This window comes from Carassius auratus, chromosome 14 (genome assembly GCF_003368295.1).
Source record: "Carassius auratus strain Wakin chromosome 14, ASM336829v1, whole genome shotgun sequence".
NCBI lineage: Eukaryota > Metazoa > Chordata > Actinopteri > Cypriniformes > Cyprinidae > Carassius > Carassius auratus.
In genome coordinates, this window is record NC_039256.1 from 10,200,788 (window position 1) to 10,220,438 (window position 19,651).

The 19,651-nt window shown below is 36.5% G+C and overlaps 1 protein-coding gene across 3 annotated transcripts in view; it reads right to left on the minus strand.

The window, feature by feature from the left end:
• nlgn3a (neuroligin 3a) overlaps window positions 1-19,651 on the minus strand; it is a 169,354-nt gene that overhangs the window by 90,293 nt on the left and 59,410 nt on the right. For all 3 annotated transcript variants that reach the window (XM_026279858.1, XM_026279856.1, XM_026279857.1), the window contains one exon: window positions 14,101-14,250. In XM_026279858.1, coding sequence (XP_026135643.1) covers window positions 14,101-14,250 — 150 coding nt within the window. The remainder of the gene's footprint in view (window positions 1-14,100; window positions 14,251-19,651) is intronic.

Consider the following 19,651-nt stretch of genomic DNA (forward strand, 5'->3'; position numbering starts at 1 on the left):
TGTCATGATCGAATGCACTGTAAATGCTGGATTTGTTTTAAACAAATAGGCCTAGCAGAAGGCAAAAATTAAAAATCAAACATTTTGCAGAACAGGATCAAACAAAAAAGTACTGGTCATAATACTTGCATAAAATGTTTAATGTGAAAAAAAAAAAAAAAGTTTACTGACTGCACACCCACAAGCGCCACAGTTAGATTTGGGATAATTTTATTTTTAATGCTATAGTGTCATTTAAAAACATTGCAATTGCGTTTTAAAATACAACAAAGAGCACCACAAAACCATTTAAAGACTCATTCAGCAGTCTCCTTGACAGGAAACAGTCAACAAAGTAAAATGATCTAAAACGTATGGCGCGCTCTCTTCATTTTATCAAATGATCATAATCACATCTATTCATTTTACAATCCTGCTAGCATTTTAAAACCGCTTTAATTCAGGTGAGAAAGCTTTTTTTCCAAGTGGCTTTTACACACAATAATAATAATACCACTGTAGAGGCATTTTGCAGTATTAAGGTTATTAATTGATCGTGAATTTAAACGTCGATCGATCATGGAAATGATTGAAAAATGACATCCCTAAATACAAATTAGTTGGATGGAAACCTGGCTGTTGTCTGCATTAAACTATGCTTCCGAACAAATGTGATTCACGGTTCTGGGCAGCTCCAGGACAGCTGTCTCTCAGAGCGCGGTGCTGTGCGCGGGGCGGAGTAACGCTGCAGTGTTTGTGAGAGCTGCCAACTTCTCCACCCCATTTACAGAGTGAAATTCTCTGACTAAATTTAACTCCCAAGGACTGTTGTTGAATCTTCCAAAAGTTTTGGCTTTGGGTCCTTCACAAGCAGCAGCAGCACTTTCCACTGCACCAATAACACGGGGCTGCCCGCCGACGTGCATGACTTTAAATCGGCGCTACTAAAAACGGATATCGGCCGAGGCGATATATATATAAAAAAAGACATTTATCGGCACGGTATATCGGTCGACCTCTAGTTACTACATTTCTATTGCTTTCCATGTTGAACTTTTTGTTTCTATTTTAATTTACTTTTAAATCCCATTAAAAGCCTAATTTGTACATTGTGAATGAAAGATGATGCCTTTATATACAGTCACTGTCACTCACAGCCACTCGCACGTGCTCCGATCATGAGCTGCACGGAGCACAACATTAAATCAGTTAACTGACCATCGACAGCTTTAATCAGTTGCATCTCTTATCGACAATTAATCAATCATAGATTAATCATTGACATTCCTAGTCCGGTGTTGTACAAAATAATGTTTAAAATCTCTCATCATATTCTCTTAGGTGGGGACAAGCGTCAAGACATTTCTTGAACAAATTGGATCTACACAGCCCTTCCTCCTCTGTGTTGGAGAAAAGAGGAGTATCATTCAGAAGTTTTACATCATCCTGGACCAGAAGGCCATTCCCTGCATGACTCAGACAGCTGTTGCAGCCTTTGATGAACTCTTTAAGGTGCACTTTGTCTTTGCCGTGTCGTATGATGAGGCCTTGTGCAACTTCTACACGTTCATTCAAACAACAGTGTATGGCATTGATGTGGGCACTGCCAAGGAAAGTCCAAGGGTCAAGGAAATCCGAGTGAGAATTGAAAACACTGAGGTGTGACTCCCCTCCCCCCCAGCATCTTGCTCAAATGTTCTCATGCTCCCTTTGCAAGGTACACCACAGAAGTTGTTCAAGTTTGTTTCAGCATCTGAAGTTTCATCATGGTTTGTACCCAGGGCGTTCATTACGGTTGAAATGTGGCGAACCTGGATGTTCATCTGTGTTTTATACATATTATGGGTTCAAGAAACATATCGTTGGAGTCCACAGAGACTGTGTAGCCTCAGGTACTGCTGAGAATTTTGGCAGTAGTATCACTGTTCCGGTTTCTGATGCCCTAAGTGAGGATCCTCCAGTCACTTTTCAGACTCCTGTTGAAAATCGGCAAGTAACTGATATGTGTAGTGCTATTGTTGCTCAAGTACAAGCAGCTGGAGTTTCTGAAAGCACTGTTCAATGTTTAGTTGGTTCAATGGAAGAACTTGTAAGTGATGTTCATGCTCAGGCAAGAGACACTGTTCTAAAATGTCTTTCATCAGAGGTACCTGGGCAAACTCTAGACAAAGTTAAAGACTGTTTTAGCCAGCTCGAAAATCCTTTCTCTTGCCTTAATACTGAAAAAAAGAGGCAAAGACACTTTGAGAAAAAATGGAAAATCGTGGAACCAGTGGAATATGTTCTTGGTGTGCGTTATGATGTGCGCAAAGATAAAACTACAGGCTTATACAGTCAAGTTCCTGTCAATGACAAATTTATCTATGTGCCCATTTTAGGAACTCTCGAGTCTATGTTTACAAATTCTGAACTTTGCCACTTTTTCCAGCAGGTTAAAAGTCATCAAGATGGTATTTACAAAGACATTAATGATGGTTCTTACTTCAAAAAGCACATGTTATTTGGTCAAAAAGAGCATGCTCTTCAAATACAGTTATATTATGACGATTTCGAAACTGCAAATCCACTTGGATCCAAAAAAGGAATACACAAACTTGGCTGTGTTTATTTTATTTTAAGAAATTTGCCCCCCAAGATCAATTCTGTTTTAATGAACATCCATCTTGTGGCCCTTTTCCATTCAGAAGACTTGAAAAAATATGGCTTTGAACCAATCTTACAGCCTCTGGTAAAGGATCTTAAAATTCTCGAGTTGAAGGGAATTAATGTTCCCTTCTCAGATACTATGTTACAGGGTTCTGTCATCCAGGTTACTGGTGACAATTTAGCTTTACATGGATTGCTTGGTATGGTTGAGTCGTTCAGTGCAACCTACTGTTGTCGGTTTTGCTTAATTGACAAAACGAAACTGCAGTCTGTCTTTAGTGAGGATGACCCAGATTTAATCATTCGAACAAAGGAGCTATATTCAGAACATTGCAGTGCTCTGGCACAAAATCCCACTCTTGCACCACTGTTTGGCCTTAAGAGAAGTTGTCCACTCAATTCATTACAGTTTTTTCATTCTTCGGAGAATTATGCTGTTGACATTATGCACGATTTGCTTGAAGGGGTTGTGCAGTATGAGTTAAAACTGCTTTTTCAGTACTTTGTTAAAAACTGCATTTCATTGGACACACTTTCGGAAAGGATTCAGAGCTTCAACTATGGGTACAGTGAAAGAAAGAATAGACCAAGTGGAGTTAAAATTGATGATGGCAGCAAGGACCTTGGCCTCAATGCTATTCAGTCATGGTGCCTTCTGCGCAATACCCCCTTAATCTTTGGAGATCTAGTTGACACGGACAATGGTTACTGGAATCTTATACTACTTTTGATACAGATAGTGAACATTGTATTCTCACCAGTTGTAACACAGGGTATGACTTATTTTTTGAAACATTTAATTTCTGATCATCATAAACTTTTTAAGTCCATATTTCCTGAAAAAAGATTGATTCCAAAACATCATCTAATGATCCATTATCCTAGATGCATTCGGAAAGTGGGTCCACTTATACACATGTGGTGCATGAGATACGAAGGGAAGCACAACTTTTTTAAGAAGTCTGTGAAGAATTTTAAAAACATAACCAAAACACTGGCCAAGAAACATCAACATCAGTTGGCTTTTCATTGGGAAAGTTTTTATTTTAAAAGATTTCAGTTTGGTCCCTTTAATGAAGTCTCTACTTGCACTCTGGAGGGTAATGAGCTTTTAACTGAAACTTGGAATTTACCCACTCTCTCCACTACAACCTGGGTAAAAAACTATGGAACTGAATACCAAGTTGGAATGTATGTTTGCTCTGCTGTTGAAAATGAAATCCCTGTTTTTAATAAGATTATCAGTATTATTGTAAAAGATGGGCAAGCTTTTCTTTTGGCCAGTAATGTAATTACAGTGTGTTTTGATGAGCAGGTGCATGCATTCTGTGTTGAGGAGGTGGGAAATATTTTCACTCTCATTTGCGTGGATGATTTGATATACTATAGACCTTATGACAGGCAGTTTTCATATGACAATGACGAGAGAACTTACATTGTTCCCTGTTGTGTTTTTGTTTCAGATTGGAATTAATTACAAATTGTAATTTTTTTAAATGCAATGAAATGCAGTGTTTGAATGTTAAATGTGGTGTACCTCAATAAAGTTTTTGCAGTATTTTCTGCAAATATGTCCTGCCATTTAATTGTAGAAACAATCAAATATTAATAAAAGCGCTATTAAAATCACCAAAAGTGCCATTATAAATAAGTATTTTGAACACTCATCATTGTTATATTCACATTACACTGGTGTTGATCTTAAAAGGAGAGTGTTAAAATTTAACACTGTAATTGAATACTAACACTGGTGTAGTGCAGAAACAACAATGAATAATGTTGAATAGGTTAAACAATTAACAATAATGAGTGTTGAATTTACACACACATGGTGTCAAAAAGTTAACACTATCAAAAGTGTAACATTTACACTCTATAGTGTGGACACATATAGACACTTTGCTGGTGTTAAATTTGACACTGTGGGTGTTTTTTTTACACCATTGATTTTGCTGTGTACTTATTAATAAAGACTTATTTCACTACCTCATTCGGCATGGAACTACCTCATCAGTCAGTTAAATAACTGCTCTTGGTCACTTGTCACTTTAATCAGACTTAAGATATTTTTAATAAGTTATTTTTTTGCACTAAAAAATCTTTTAACTGCACTGTTGTTCACTTCATTGATTTGCACTATATCTGTCATTTACCTTGCGCTGCTTTATTTAACTTTATTTTTAACTTGTATTTTTATTATATGTCTTTTTTTTATAATTCCCTTATTGTATAATTGTATCTACATTTTACATTTGATCTAGTTATTTTTTTAGGCTTTAATGTTAATGTTATCTGTATGCACCGGGGTCTGAGAGTAACGCAATTTCGATTCTCTGTATGTATGTACTGTATATGTGGAAATTGACAATAAAGCAGACTTGAACTTGAACTTATTTCTGTGCAGTTTCTTGCATAATGCTATGTTATGATCTCAAAATGCTTTCAGTACATGTTCCGTAAACAAACATTTTGACATTATCAGCTATTTGTGGCTTTTCTGATGTTGTAAACGTGTTTTTTTAGCTCACCCGGTACAAGTGCAACTTGCAATGCAAAGTGTAAGCCCGAATCCCATGAAACACAGGATCATGATAAAAGACTTGTGGAACCATTGTAACTGGGTGGGACAAGACCCACCCAATTTTTAAGACCAGTGATATTGAACCCACACACTTTTACTGTCTCTAATTCAGTACATATATGTTCACTTTTCACAGCTCAAATCCATTTCACTTTTTAAGGAACTCCATTCCCATAGTGCTTCCTTAAATCCATTCCACTTGGCTCATTCAGAGTACATATAAATTAAATGACGTTCTGTGTTTTCACTACTCCCGCCTGCTGCACTCCTGCAAGACAGCAGGTAAACAAAGCATCTGTCTATGTGCTCACATACTGTCACTAAACAAGCTGGTAATTAAGCAAATATTCATCATTTGATTGACTACAGGCATCATATAGTCTTTGTATACACTTACACTTTGTTGTCATAACACTAAGAATTATAGTACATAAATGTATTTGTTCAAAACAATTACTAGACCTTTGCTGCCAAGTCAATTTTTGGGGAACCTTTCCCTGTGGTAACCGTTTTAGGCATTAAAGCCACTGTTTAATTAAAAGGCACCAGTAACATCTGTTTGAGGGAGGACCCCCTTTTTTTGTTCTTCCAACGGCCATATATAGAAGCAAGCTGAAATTGTTTGGTTGCCTCAGCAAGGTTAGGTTAAGTGCAGGTGGTGTGTTAACACAATGTTCATCAGTTTGGTAAAATTAAATGAAACTCATTGAAAGTAACCAGAACCGGGAATACCTCCCCTTACACCAAATGTTACGTTGTTAAAAAAGACCTCAATAATATTCATTTATCTTCCTTATCCCGAGGTCACCATAGTTAGCCAGATCCGGTCTGTAACCAGGCCTGATGGTGAACCTTCACCAGAAAAATGACCACAACACTGCCCTTCACACTCGAACTTGACAAACCCTCAGCAAAGATCCTCAGCAAAGACCTCGGCATCCACTCAAGCCCTTGTTACAGATCCCCATGGCCAGCTATGAGCGTGTCGTGCCAGGCTGGCACTAGGGCTGAATCGATTAGTCAACATTATCGACAACGTATCAACGTATACGTCGACAGATATTTGTGTTGTCGAGTAGTCGTTTTATGTCATATGACCTAATGTAAGAGCCTGCAATAACGTGGTTTGACTAGTTTGATGCTGTAGCTGTAATGTAATTCTGTAATTCAACTCTTCTGATGCAATTCAAGAAACAGAGATGCAGCAGCAGCAGTTCAGAGCAATCGCAGTCAAACCTGAGGCGGCTGAGCGGCGTTTAGGTGAATATGTAAATATATACTGTTCGCTTTCCTCTCAATTACAAAATAAACACATCAAAAACTGACAGCAGGGAAAAGGCAGCAGTTTAAAGAAGCATCTGATTACAGAGATGTGGATGTTTGCACAAACTCTGTAGTTCAGTACTCCAGTAAAGTCCAGTCACGTCACTTTATTTATTTAGGACTTAATGCCTTAAATGAAGCAGCTTTACAGTATTAAAACCAGAGTCTGTGTCGCTTTCAGTTAAAATTACAACTTGATTTTCTGTTATAAAGCAGCGTATAGCTAGCAAATGATAAAATCTTTTTATTAGCGAAAAAAAATAAACAAACAAACAAACAAATAAAAAAAAATCATTAAAGTTATAATTTGGTTTGCAAAGATCAAAGCTTGATGTAGCTCAGGATTGTTTTGATTATCATAACCCCATAAGGTATTTAAAGAGAGATTATGTTGTGAATATTAGTTTATCCCCAAAATAAAACGTCTTATCTCTTAACACTTATTTTGTTTCCTATCCATATGACTTACAAAAATATATTTTAGGTGATTAAATAATTAAATGGTGAAAAAGAGAGTTTCTCTGCCATCATATTTTGTGTGCCAAATATATTTATTTGTATAAATTAATTGTATAACAGTAATTACATTATTTGACTTTCAAAAGCTGAAGTGATTACCTTTAATTGTTAGAATATGTATAACTCAATATTATAACTAATTGCTAAATCTGAATAATCAATGAATGTCTACTGATTAATCATCGAAATAATCAATGATTAGTTGATTAATTATTCGAATAATCATCAGATTAATCGATTATCAAAATAATGGTTTGTTGCAGCCCTAGATGGCACTGACGCTATCAGATGAGAACAAAACTGGAACTGACAAATTTCTCTACATGAACATAGTTAATAAACTGAATTAAATCAACACTGAACAACTGCACTACTGTGTTTGGTAGAGCTGCTTTATCACTTATCAATTTATTTATGAATTATACTTGTTTGATTATTAATGAGCTTTACACGCTTACTGAATTGAATTGAAACAACACTAACTTGACTTGAGCTGAATATTTAAAGTTTGCATCACTGCTTTGTCAAGCTACTTTGAAACAATCTTTGTATAAAGCACTATATAAATAAAGGTGTCTTGACTTGACTTGAAAGTGCCACAAAGAAACAATGTAATATAATTTTTCAGGAATATCACCACAGGCACATTTTCTTCCATTTTTTTTTTTTTTCCCAATGAAGCTGGTTTGTGCCTTTGGGTTGTAACGTAATTGCTTCATACCAGATTTAACATTGTTCGCTAAGGTTGTTGGGACACATTCCCCCAGCCAATAAGCCTACTCTAAGATAGATTAACTTAATGCCCTGAGTAGAGGAAGGGAATTCTTCACCCAATAGCCATTTATACTTTAAGACAGCATCCAGTTCTAAAAAAAGATACTCCATGATTTAGAGGTCAGCAAAATGTCATCACTTGCATGAAAAATTCTTGGCCCATCAATGAATATCTCTCTTTAAGAAAAATCAACCTCACCAGTGGAGTTCCCTGTCATTAGAAAATTCAAAGACCGATATAGACGACTGGTCTCTATGCAACATAAGTGAAAAATAAATAAAGGCTATGCACCATGGCTGGTAGAGTTGTACAGTGTTTATAAAAAGTGAGAATTTCAAGGCATCAAAGATGGACTCCCATTGCTAAGGCCTGTGGAAATGTTAGGCAGCTGTGAAAGAGCCTTGTTTTGATCAAGCATGCATTCATTCATTCATTCAGAAAAGGCAATACCAAAATCCACTGGAACAAGCTCATTGAAAAACAATGCAAAAGTAATGCGAAACTATAAATATATTTCATTCAATACAGCAAAGCACTGAATAATTCACAGTTATTTCACCCAGCATTTTTCTGTACTATGCACTTTTTATATCTACTGGAGTACCATGCCTTTAGCTTAGCAACATGCAAATCTCAAACTCTAGCCTATAAGACTTAACTCAAGTCTCCAGGCCTATATGAGAAACACACACACACACACACACAAACACACACACAGTCTCTTACACTGACCAGTTTGTAATACAGTACGTTAAAAAACATATGCACGTTTGTAATTAGTAAAACAAATGTAGACTAATTAGAATAATTGCATATAGGCATTTGTGTGCTTAGTGTTTTGTCCTGCTAATTTGATTATTTCAGGTCCCTTTCTAAATCTATTGAAATTTCATTTGGTTCGATTGAGGTGTTTACGTGACATAATTATTTGGGTGCATGCAAAAGCAGCTAATCTGATACGGTATAAAATGGTATAATATACGGTAAAAGGTTCTAGTTGTTCTTTAACTAGTATTTTGCCTTTGAGCAGGTGAAGCAAATTAAACATGGTCTTTTTTGAAAATGATCCTCTTTATTGACAAGTCAAAGCTCTAAAAAAGTTGTGGCTGGTGTAATCGAAAGAGTTTCTCGTGACACGATCTGTCTCACTTGAGCTGTTGACAAATCCTTCAATTGTGCAAAACTAGGCCAGGAAGAGCCCAAATGTCACAGCACTCAAATGACACTTTGACAGCAGCCATCATACAGAAGATCAATCCCTCAAACCCAGAGGTCAGGTTTGGATAAAGAGACTGTGGTTATTACTGAGGTTTCTGTGTAATTTATTTCACCCGCAGAGGCCAAGAGGCATGAGCGCTGGAACCGGCAGGGCCTGGAGGTAAATCAGAAACGCCTGAGGAAAACCAGAGGCTCCTGGGAGCTCTGGAGCACAAAAGTTACAAACAAGCTTGATGATTCTGTTGTCTTCCTTCACAAACTTCTGAAAAGACATCTGATGCATTTGGGAAAAGTTTTGAGACCGCAGACTGTGAAAGAGAACTTGAAGACCTCGTCGCTTGCTTCCGGGCAGCTAACGCATTAACAGGCATCATCTTACATTTATTTCAGCCTTTGGGCATTTCAGTTTTTAATTTGTCCTATAAACTGATTTCAGAGTATGTTTCCCCCCTCCGATTAATTCTCATTTTATTTTAACAACTCTAATTTCTTTCAGTTTTTTATAATTTAATTAGGTGTCCTTCTCTGAGCACATGGTCTTTGTTTAACTGAAAAATGGCTTCTGAATTTCTCCCCCCATCACATTGCTTTTCAGCACATATTGAATCTGAATGCACAAATATTTATGGTAGTGATAGAGACAAGTTTGGGCCCAGTAAGAGTATTTTTATTCAGCAAGAATGCATTGTGAAAAGTGACAGTAAAGACTTTTACTTTGTTACAACAAAATTCTATTTTAAATAAAAGCTGCTCATTTGAACTTTAAACTATTCATTAAAGCATGTATCACCATTTCCACAAAAACATTTATTTATTTGTTTGCACATGGTCCAAAAATACTGACTAAAAATAACACAGATGATTTATTTTAAGAAACAATGAAATGCTTTGCCTGCTAATCTGAATATTTGGGTGGAGGTTATATTGCTCTCATGCCTGAGGTGGGGAAACACATTTAAAATAAAATGACACATTCATGCACAAATTGCAGCGTTTCCCGAGAAAGACCCAGCCACTTTTCCTCTTTACATGAAATGCATCTCAAGCTCTTGACCTAGATGAAACATATATTTGCCAAGGGATTTTGGAACAGCCTTTGAGGAAGTCATATGAAATATAATTTCACATCGCTGCTGAACATGCAACATTTTACTCTGAGTGCTAAAAAGGTTTCACAGAATCTAATCGGGAACCATTCGCAGTAATACACAGTTGTCAGTGACATGGAAAATCTGCGCACCACGACCTAATATCATCTCACGAACAAAGAGCACAAGACTGAATGGTTAATTTCTGAATTTGATTTGCATTGCAGCTGTGCCAGCCATTTAAAGTCGATCCATGCATGAAAATCACTTTTCTTAACACATAACACATGATCTTCTTAATTAGACTCGTAACAGGGGGAAAAAATGCATACTGTTTGCTGCAGATAATACTGATATTGATGATGTTCATAGAAATGTAAATGGTCTGATGTGAATTTGAGTCGTGAATGTAATGGAATACAATCAAACATTTACGATGCCTTGTGGAAAAAACCAACAAACAATTGTAAAACAGCCATAATATACAGCTTCAAAATCACATCTATAGGCCGTAAAAGTAAATAATAGCATTATATTTGGTTTTCAATGAATACAAATACAAGTCATGGTGATTTATTCTGTATTTCTCATACACCTCATAACGTATTAATTCAAATCTTTTCTAAATCACATTTGGCAACTGCTCCGCCAGCTTACCACCATAAAGGGCAAAGGTCCATGGATTTTTAAAAGAGAGGTGGCTATTGTTAATATTTAATGCATCTGGAAACAGTAATTAAGTCTTCCCCACAGGAAACAGAATTTGACATGCTCTGGAGAGCCAGTGAGTAATTGTATTTGTAAAGAGCAGTGATTCAAGATACTCCCCCCAGACTAGGAGTCATTACACGCCATTAAAGGGTCCTGGCCTAATCCACATGCTCACACACGCGCCAATCGATGCCCAACAAGACAGCATTTCTATAAACAAATTGTCTCTGGCCAAACTCTGTGTCTGATCAAATCTGAGAGCCACAGTATTCACATATCCCATCAGTCACAAACAGCCAGACGCCAACAGCAGGAAAGACTCGCCGGTGATCTGGCATTTGTAATTAAATATTAAACCAGTAATGAGTTCTCAGCCATCTACATGGTGTGGAGTTCACATGCGAAAGTCTCCAAATAGGGCCCCTGGAGAGACAGGGTCCACACTTAGAAGCAATAATTATCGCATCCACAGGACAGGTGGAAACACTGCAGTGAGATGATAAAACTCCGGCGAGACTTATTAAACAGGCTTCGGTAATAAAGACTCTACAGTGTGGAGATCTCTGCTATTGTGTCGCAAATTTCCAGGCTGGATCTGCTCACATCTAGAGTGCTATTTTCATTCTAGAGTGCTATTTTACGTGCTTCTCCAATAAGGCACATTCATGCATAAATACATGAATTTTTCATCAAACCCGTGTAACCTACATACAGCCGTGTTCATGGAGCATACACATGTCAGAATAGCCACAAGGTAAATGTGGAATCTTTTATAAAACGCTATAATTCTCTCTTCATACCTTTAAGCTGCATAATTAATAGCATGCTCTTTTTTGTATTAATATCCTTTTATTGATTTATTTTGCTTCCTTGGAATTGTTCACTCTGCTCTGAATTTCATTTATATTTGTAGCAGCTGTCACTATGCAAATGAGGGGTGTCCTGTGTTTTAATAAAGGGAAAATGCAAAGTTCACAGTGCCGCAATCATTCCTGTAGAGACTGTACTAGCAAAACATATTTTGTGAAATAAATCCCGAATACGACCAGTAAAAAAAAAAAAAAAAAAAAAAAAAGGAACTACTGCAAGTAATTATAATTTTTACAACCAGGGTGAGTGGTATTAAATTTGTATAATAACAGCATAAATATATATTATATATATATATATTTAAATTAAATTAATTTATTTTAAAAATTTTAATTTTTAAACACCATGCATTAATGATTCTTTGTAATATGTAAATACTTTACAAATTAAAGGTATATTCTGTAATCTATAAATAAATACAAATACATATATATATATATATATATATATGTTAATTTAGTTCAGTTTTGCACATATATTAAATTTAATAAATAAAAAAAATGAATAATGAAATTAATAATCATTAAAATAATTGTCAGAGCAAAACAAATGTACATGAAACACTCAAAGTCCCCAGTGGTTAAAATCAAGTATTTAACATTGTTTGCCTCTCGGAAGTTTTCGGAAATGCTTAAAAACAAACGATGCAGATTCATCAGTCAATAACATCGCTGGGAATTTTCTCCTTAAAACTGCAGCGTATAGAAAACTGCATTTTAAAGCAGCACTGTTTCCTGTCGTCATAAACATGTAACCAGTTCTGTTAACATGTCGGTGGGACTTTTCATATCCATTAGCCATCTGAGGTTGGCAGGAACAAGGTATGTGAAACATTAGCAAAGCATTAGAGCTGTTTGATAAGGTAGTCAAACCAAAGGCTAATGATATTAATTAAAGTAACTGTACGCGCCTGACATTCTAGGGAAAGATACATAAAATGCATTGCCATTGATACATGAACTTATAGACAGCAAGTTCACGCTTCCTGTTCTTCTCTGGAAACAGTTTCTCATTCAAAACATTTAATCCAATGAATCCAATATGGCCACCTGCCATTTTGTGGCATTGACTACTTCTGTTAACAGAGTGAAAGCGGAGCAGAAAGAGCTGGAGCGTCTGGGTGTAGGCAGGGACTAACATGCATAATAATGGATCTGTGTGTACTAAAGGAGGTAAGGGTAAAGAGTTATATTCAAGTCATTTTAAGGCAAAAAGAAATCAATTCAATTGGAAAAAAAAATTATTTGAATTATTAAAGATGAGTTTTAAGTAATATAATTTGTGACAGCAGGGACACTTTAAACTTGACGTTGAGCATGTTTACATGCAAACTAACTGATAAATATTTATATATTTAGAGCATATCATTTATTAACTGAGTTCTGATTATAAAAAAAAATGTACCAAATAAAAATATTCCAAAATGTCAGCATTACACTTGTACAGAATCATAATCTGTTTTCATGGTTGCAGTTTGTAAGACTATACCACTTCTCCATCTGCATCATTTTTTTTTATTTTTTTTATATAATCTCTTATTGAAAGTCAGGCTGTACAGCATGCATGTATTTCCACCTCCCCTACCGTGAAACACTAGCACTGGTTGGATATGTGCTTAAATCTGAACTCAATATAACAGATAGTTTTATGCCACAGTGAAATCTTTTGTAAAATGCTTGATATATGTATAATTCAGCTACTAGGAGCCTAAAAAAGTTGTTTTTTTACTTGTTTCGAAAATATCTCAGTCTACCTTGATGTTCATACATATCTACATATTTCTACTTTTATAAACCATAACACGATTTTAACCCACAGTATTCAAGATATTCCTACAGTTGTAGATCAGTCCTTAACAGATGTGGGCCTGTAGCTTCAAACCCAGCAGAGAGTCACAAATGAGCTCTTGATTAAGAAATATGATTTCAAGTTCCTCCAAAATGATTGCTGCTTTAATACATGCAGAATAATGCATCTGCTGAATAAGCACTTACCTAAAGCTCATTCTTTTATTTTTGGTATATGGGATATATTTGGATTCAGTATTCATCTGCTAAAAAAAGTAATCAACACAACACTGTGCAAGCCAAAAAAGCCAAGTAGACTGAACTTTGATAAGAGTTTATATAGCTGTGAGCATTATTCCTTAATTCAGACTCTTGAAATGTTTCTGCATTCATGCTTCAATGTTTTACATTTACTGATTCAGCAAAAAGCACTCAACTTATCATTCAAGTAAATGTAAAAATAGAGGTCTTACTGAACACTGTGCCACAGGCACCATTAGCAAACATTGTTGCAGTAATCATTCTCTGATAAGTTAGTAAGTGCTAAGTTTCTGCAATTTGACTGCTCCTGGAAAACATTATATAACAAGGGAAATGGCTTACCTAAGACGCCGACTCGAAAGTTGAGCGTGATAACGATGACGTTCCCGTAACTGGCCAGCACGCTTGCATCAATCATGTTTCCGGTGCCCTCCATGTATGATCCTCCGTGGATGTACACCATCACAGGCTTGGCTCCAGTGTCTCGTATGTCTGCAAGAGTGGCCACCATTAAACTCTCACTCCCCCACTGCCCCGTCAGAGCAAGATTCAACACAGCAGTGCATCTCACACTCCTCCCAGATACCAGCTACCAGCTCAATTGCAGTTTGAGATGCATCTCGTATCAGCAGAGTCATTTGTCTCTCATAATGAACAGTATGCGCAAAACAGATATGAACAGATGAAGCCATATGGAAGGTCAGAACCTAACTGGCTATTGCAGGCGGCTCTAACATGCTTTAGTGGGCTAAATGATGAGATCATCTCATATTTAATGGTCTTGTTAGACACAGAAGAGTTTAAGGGAGAACGCTGAAGGAATCATTCTGCCAAAAATTAAAATGACCTTCATATTGTTCTGACCACATATTATTGTTTTGCTTATGTGAAATGCAAAATCATCACAGGCAGAAGTGAACAGTGCTTTATACTGGCAAACTCCAAAAAGGACAAAAACCATAAAAGCAGTCCATTCTGAAGTCAGATGCAAATGTATGCGATTATTCACTAAAAATGTATTAGTTAAAAACCTTAAAAAAACAGTGTGTAGAAGTCAGAAAACCTTGTTAATGGCGACACATTTGCTTGTAAAGTGAATTGAAAGTGTCATCTTGTTTGCTCGTGCTTGCACTCATGCACAACGAACGTACAGATGACTGAACAGAGCCCTGATAGACAAAGTTGGAAATACATTTGCAATGATACCACTATTAACAGATATCCCCCACATGGCTGAGAGCAATGTTTAAATGAATATGTAAATATGTGCTTCACGCTTTCCTCCCAATAACAAAATAAACACACAGCGAAAATGACAAGTGAGATAACAGCAGTTAAGAAAGCATCTGATCATAGTGATATAATCAATATGACTGAACCAGCTCTGCATTTCACAGGCATCATGTCGACAGATGAGGTCATTAAAATGACGCTGTTAATAAAGTATATTCGAGACTATATATATAGTTATGTAAGATTATAGTTTGAATTAATCCATTTCTTTACTTGTAACATTGACACTTAAGGACAGAAGAGCTCATTCGGAACATTGTATACGCATTTGTTATGGAAGAGAGGTTTTCAGGAGCATGCATAAACGTCACAATTTCCCTGCAAAAATGTCCCGAGTCCTTCACGTTAATATCCTCCATAGCCAATCTTGAAAGTAGGAGAATGTCTTGTCGTGTTTTTTTTTTTTTTAGTTTTTTTTAGTTTTCTTACAGCTGTTCACACCCTGGCAATTAAAAAGGTGATTAATACATGAAGAGTCTTACATATAGCCCATTTATATCTTACATGTTTTTTTTTATTAAGAATGACTTAAAAGATATATTATAAGAAACAGTGCACACATTGTATGGACTCATTTTTGGAGCTTGTCAGTAGGCTACACCACCATTCAGGTTCATAAAATAGAAAACAGAAGCTTGAACATTCTATTCAAGATATCATTTAGTGTTTCCTTGAAGAAAGATTATAGTACAGGTTTATACGAAGATTTTTATTTTTGGCAAAACTATTCCTTTAAAATGCACCACCGTATGTTCCTTATTTCATTAAATGCTTTTGTATAGAAATTAATCAATCGACCATTATCAGTCTGTTATATTCTGCTAATCACATAACAGAAAACAGAAAAAGAACACAAGCTGTGAAAACTGTCTCTCTTCTAAAATGACAGAGACAGAAGCGTTTGGGAAGCGAGCACTACTGGGCTTAGACTCAAAACGCTGTGTTGTTGAGGGTTGCCATGGATACGGCAGATCAAAATTCACAATCTTTGAGAATGGCTAATGGCAAACACCACTCCAGTGCATTTGCCCCATTTGCATTCAAGCCCTCCTATTAAAGATGCGCTTATTTGCATGTATGTGGACACAGCAAATTACCGGCTGGCTTTATCTTGCAAAAAAAAAAAGCATCTTATTTGCAATCACTGGCACTGAATACGCTTAACGTCTGCTTTACATGGCAAGAATGCATTCACACGATGCGCTTCTGATCTGATGGAACAAGCGAGGACTGATTTGTATAGAATTTTTTCCATTTCAGATCCGGCAACTGAAACATTTACGGGAACATTTAAAGATTTATCTGGTATCTGAGAGAAGTATGATAAGGCACTGCTTTGAAATGACAATTCTCTGTTGACACTTATCGTACGGAAGAAAGACAATGTATGGAGTGGGAAAAAAGAAGGTGAGAGAGAAAAAATGCACAAGATTTCCTGCACAAGGGGTGCACAGGATGAGATACCGAATGAAAAAGATCAATTAGAAAAACAATCGAAGATTAGTCATGTCAATGTTATCAGTAACCTCTTTTGTCGATTTGCATCATGTTGGTTTGATGTGACATAAAAGCATCACACTCTGCTAACTGATCTCTTCTCTATCAAATAATCATATATAATGTCAAAATCAAGTTATCCCATTGAAGACACATTAAAAAAGATTTAGAATTCACATCCTGAGGAAAAAGAAGAGAAATATTGATTAAAATGCATTGTAAAGACACTTGCATTTCACAAACACGTCATTTGAATGAACAGGACATAATTGACCGTGAACAGAAGGGGTGAAACTATAGAACATTAACTAAAATGTCAGCTTCATGAATGTACAAATATGTTCCTAGACATGAACACATGACTCAGTCACTCTGACACACACACACAGACTCACAAACAAATGCATACAGTATGTTTCATCTTCAAAAACAGCGGGCGGCATGCATCTATTCTTTTATATAACCTCCATCAATCATCTCCAAGTGAACTAAAGAAGGTGAAGACCCCTGCTCCCTTATAAATGAAACAACACTTAACACCTCTTGAGCGCACGATGGGTAGAACGACCTTCTTCACAAAGTCTTCTGCATCTTCATCAGAGTTGTGATTAGGGTGTTCAAATATGGTGGATGTCAGACCTGGGCGGCAGCGCTCAGCGTCTCTTCAAAGCTCAGGAGGAGGACGCGTCAGGCTATCTGTGAACCTCTCAAAATTCTCAACGGGCCACTTCTCAGCGGCCTGTCACTCTAGAGGAACTGGACAGCGTGAGCACTGATAAGTGGCCCAGACGAGCACTGAGGCTGTAAAACATGGAATCTGTCAAACATTCTTATTGTGAGCATTGTATGAGCTCTCGAGCTGTGGTTTTGACTTTAGACCCCACCGCTGAGCTCATCACAGATAACATAAATGTTGAAGATGGACAGTTCCAGGTCAGACTGAATATAACTGAAGCCAGCATGGCTCGGACTCTGCAGCAAAATACATAATATACACATGCAGCCTTTATATAGTGTCTCCCTCAAACTATATACAACTATACATATTTATGTCATTCTGATGCACGCTTCAGAAGTAGAATATCATTTGGGTATTTCTTGTCTTTGAATACTGCAAAATGGGACATGCTACTCATTTCACTATTCGCACTCAGTTTAGTAAGAGAGTAGGCATACTGGGATGCGGGGTATGCTGATGCTGCAGTGCTTGCACCACAACTTTTAATAGATTTTTAATGCCACATATTGGCAAAGTGAAATGCAAAAGGTTTGCATGTGGCAATTTTTAGGCTTTGATTTCAATGGCTCAACCTTAATCCAGATGGGATGAGTGACCTTTGAAGAAGGTGGTTTCTTGAGGCTGGGCTGCGGTGTTTGTGCATTAAATATAATGGTACAAACACAGAGACAGGTGGTTTGATGTGCTCTTTGAAGTGAACGAGGAGGAGAGAGAGAGACAGAAGAGGGAGGGGGAGGCTGTAGACAGCTTGCTCTGAAACTCACTGCGCCACCATGCATACGCCACATCAGACACCTCACACGCTGCTCACCAAAAGCACTACCGCACACACACCTGCAGAGAGCTTATAATTATGAAAAATGACCATACTCTCATTTGCATTATGATGAAAAACAAGAATTTGCAACAATTTCCTGAGACTGATGCCAAGGAAAACAGACTTTTACAAATATCTACCACCACACTGCTAGGGTGTCTGGGTGATTGCTAAATAGCCCGGGTGAAAGAGTTTACCCTCAACTCTTTATGATGTTCTGCTTTCTTTAGCAGATAGAGTTCAGGACTCTCTTTCAGTTTTGAAGGCCTGTTTTTACCAGCACAAAATTTGGCCCAATTTTTGTATACGATTTGTCTGTTCAGACCAATGAAAAAATAATAATAAAAAAAAAAAATCACAAATGGACTAAATGAAGAGAATTTCACTTGCTGAATTCGGTATCAATTACAGAAAAAAACATAAATACCCCAAGTAACTTGCTACACAAAATGCTACATGACTTCCTGTTTCTAAAACTAGAAAATATAGAGGAAGTAAAACAGTATTCACAAATTTTCAAACATATGTTCAGATTTTTTTTAATCTTTTATGGGGTTTATCAAACAACAACAACAACAACAACAACAAAAAAAAAAAAAAACAAGTACACAGACAAGACAAGAGGGCTAGTTCCGTATTTCTCCTCTGATATTCACTTTGTCACTCAACAAAATGTGTTTGTAAGTATTTTTTTTTTTTTTTTTTTTGGTTGGCCAGCTTTAATTGCAGTGCAATGGAAAAGAGATTAGAGAACACCTCTCCAAAAAAAAAAAAAAAAAAGACAACAACAAAAAAGAGAAATCTGCTGGATTGATGATATGTGATCATTTGTGTAGGTCTGAACAGAGGCATTAACAGACATTCAATCAAATTAAAATATTTTTGCACCTGAAATTCGGTTGCCACCGAGGCTCACTGAAAATACATCCTTCAGCTATTCTGCAAAACTTTTCATTGCACAATATTATGTACTGACATAATATTGCACTTTGACAAAACAGCTCAAACCAGCGTACAAGTTAAAATAGCACGGTTGCATCAGCAAATGTTTTTATATCAATTTTGAATTTATTATTATTATCAGGTTGGTTTAGGTTTGGGTTTGGTGAGTGTTATTTTCTAACATGATAAAGCATTAATCTTTTAGCGACACTGCCTGGACATTTGAGTTCTCAACCGCTGCAATATGCATCTGAACCAATGTAAGAAAAACACTGTAATATGTGCTTGTGCCAATTAATGTAATAGCCACAGTTGCACACTGAACACATGTTTTAGTGCTACTCACTGAACATTTAACTTTGAAACTGCTGCGATACCAGTCAGGTAAGTAATAATGGTGTTGCATAAATGTTGCCACAAGCACATATTTCCAGTGAGCCTGTGTTGCTTTATTTGGTGTGAACAGACCTTAAGTATATTTTTTGTTAATAAACACATAAATGCATTGCATTACACAAAATACACAACATAATGTTCATTTTAGTAGCGTCATATGACCTCTTTAAAATCACTAGTTTACAACGCAACCTATAGATTTAAGCCAT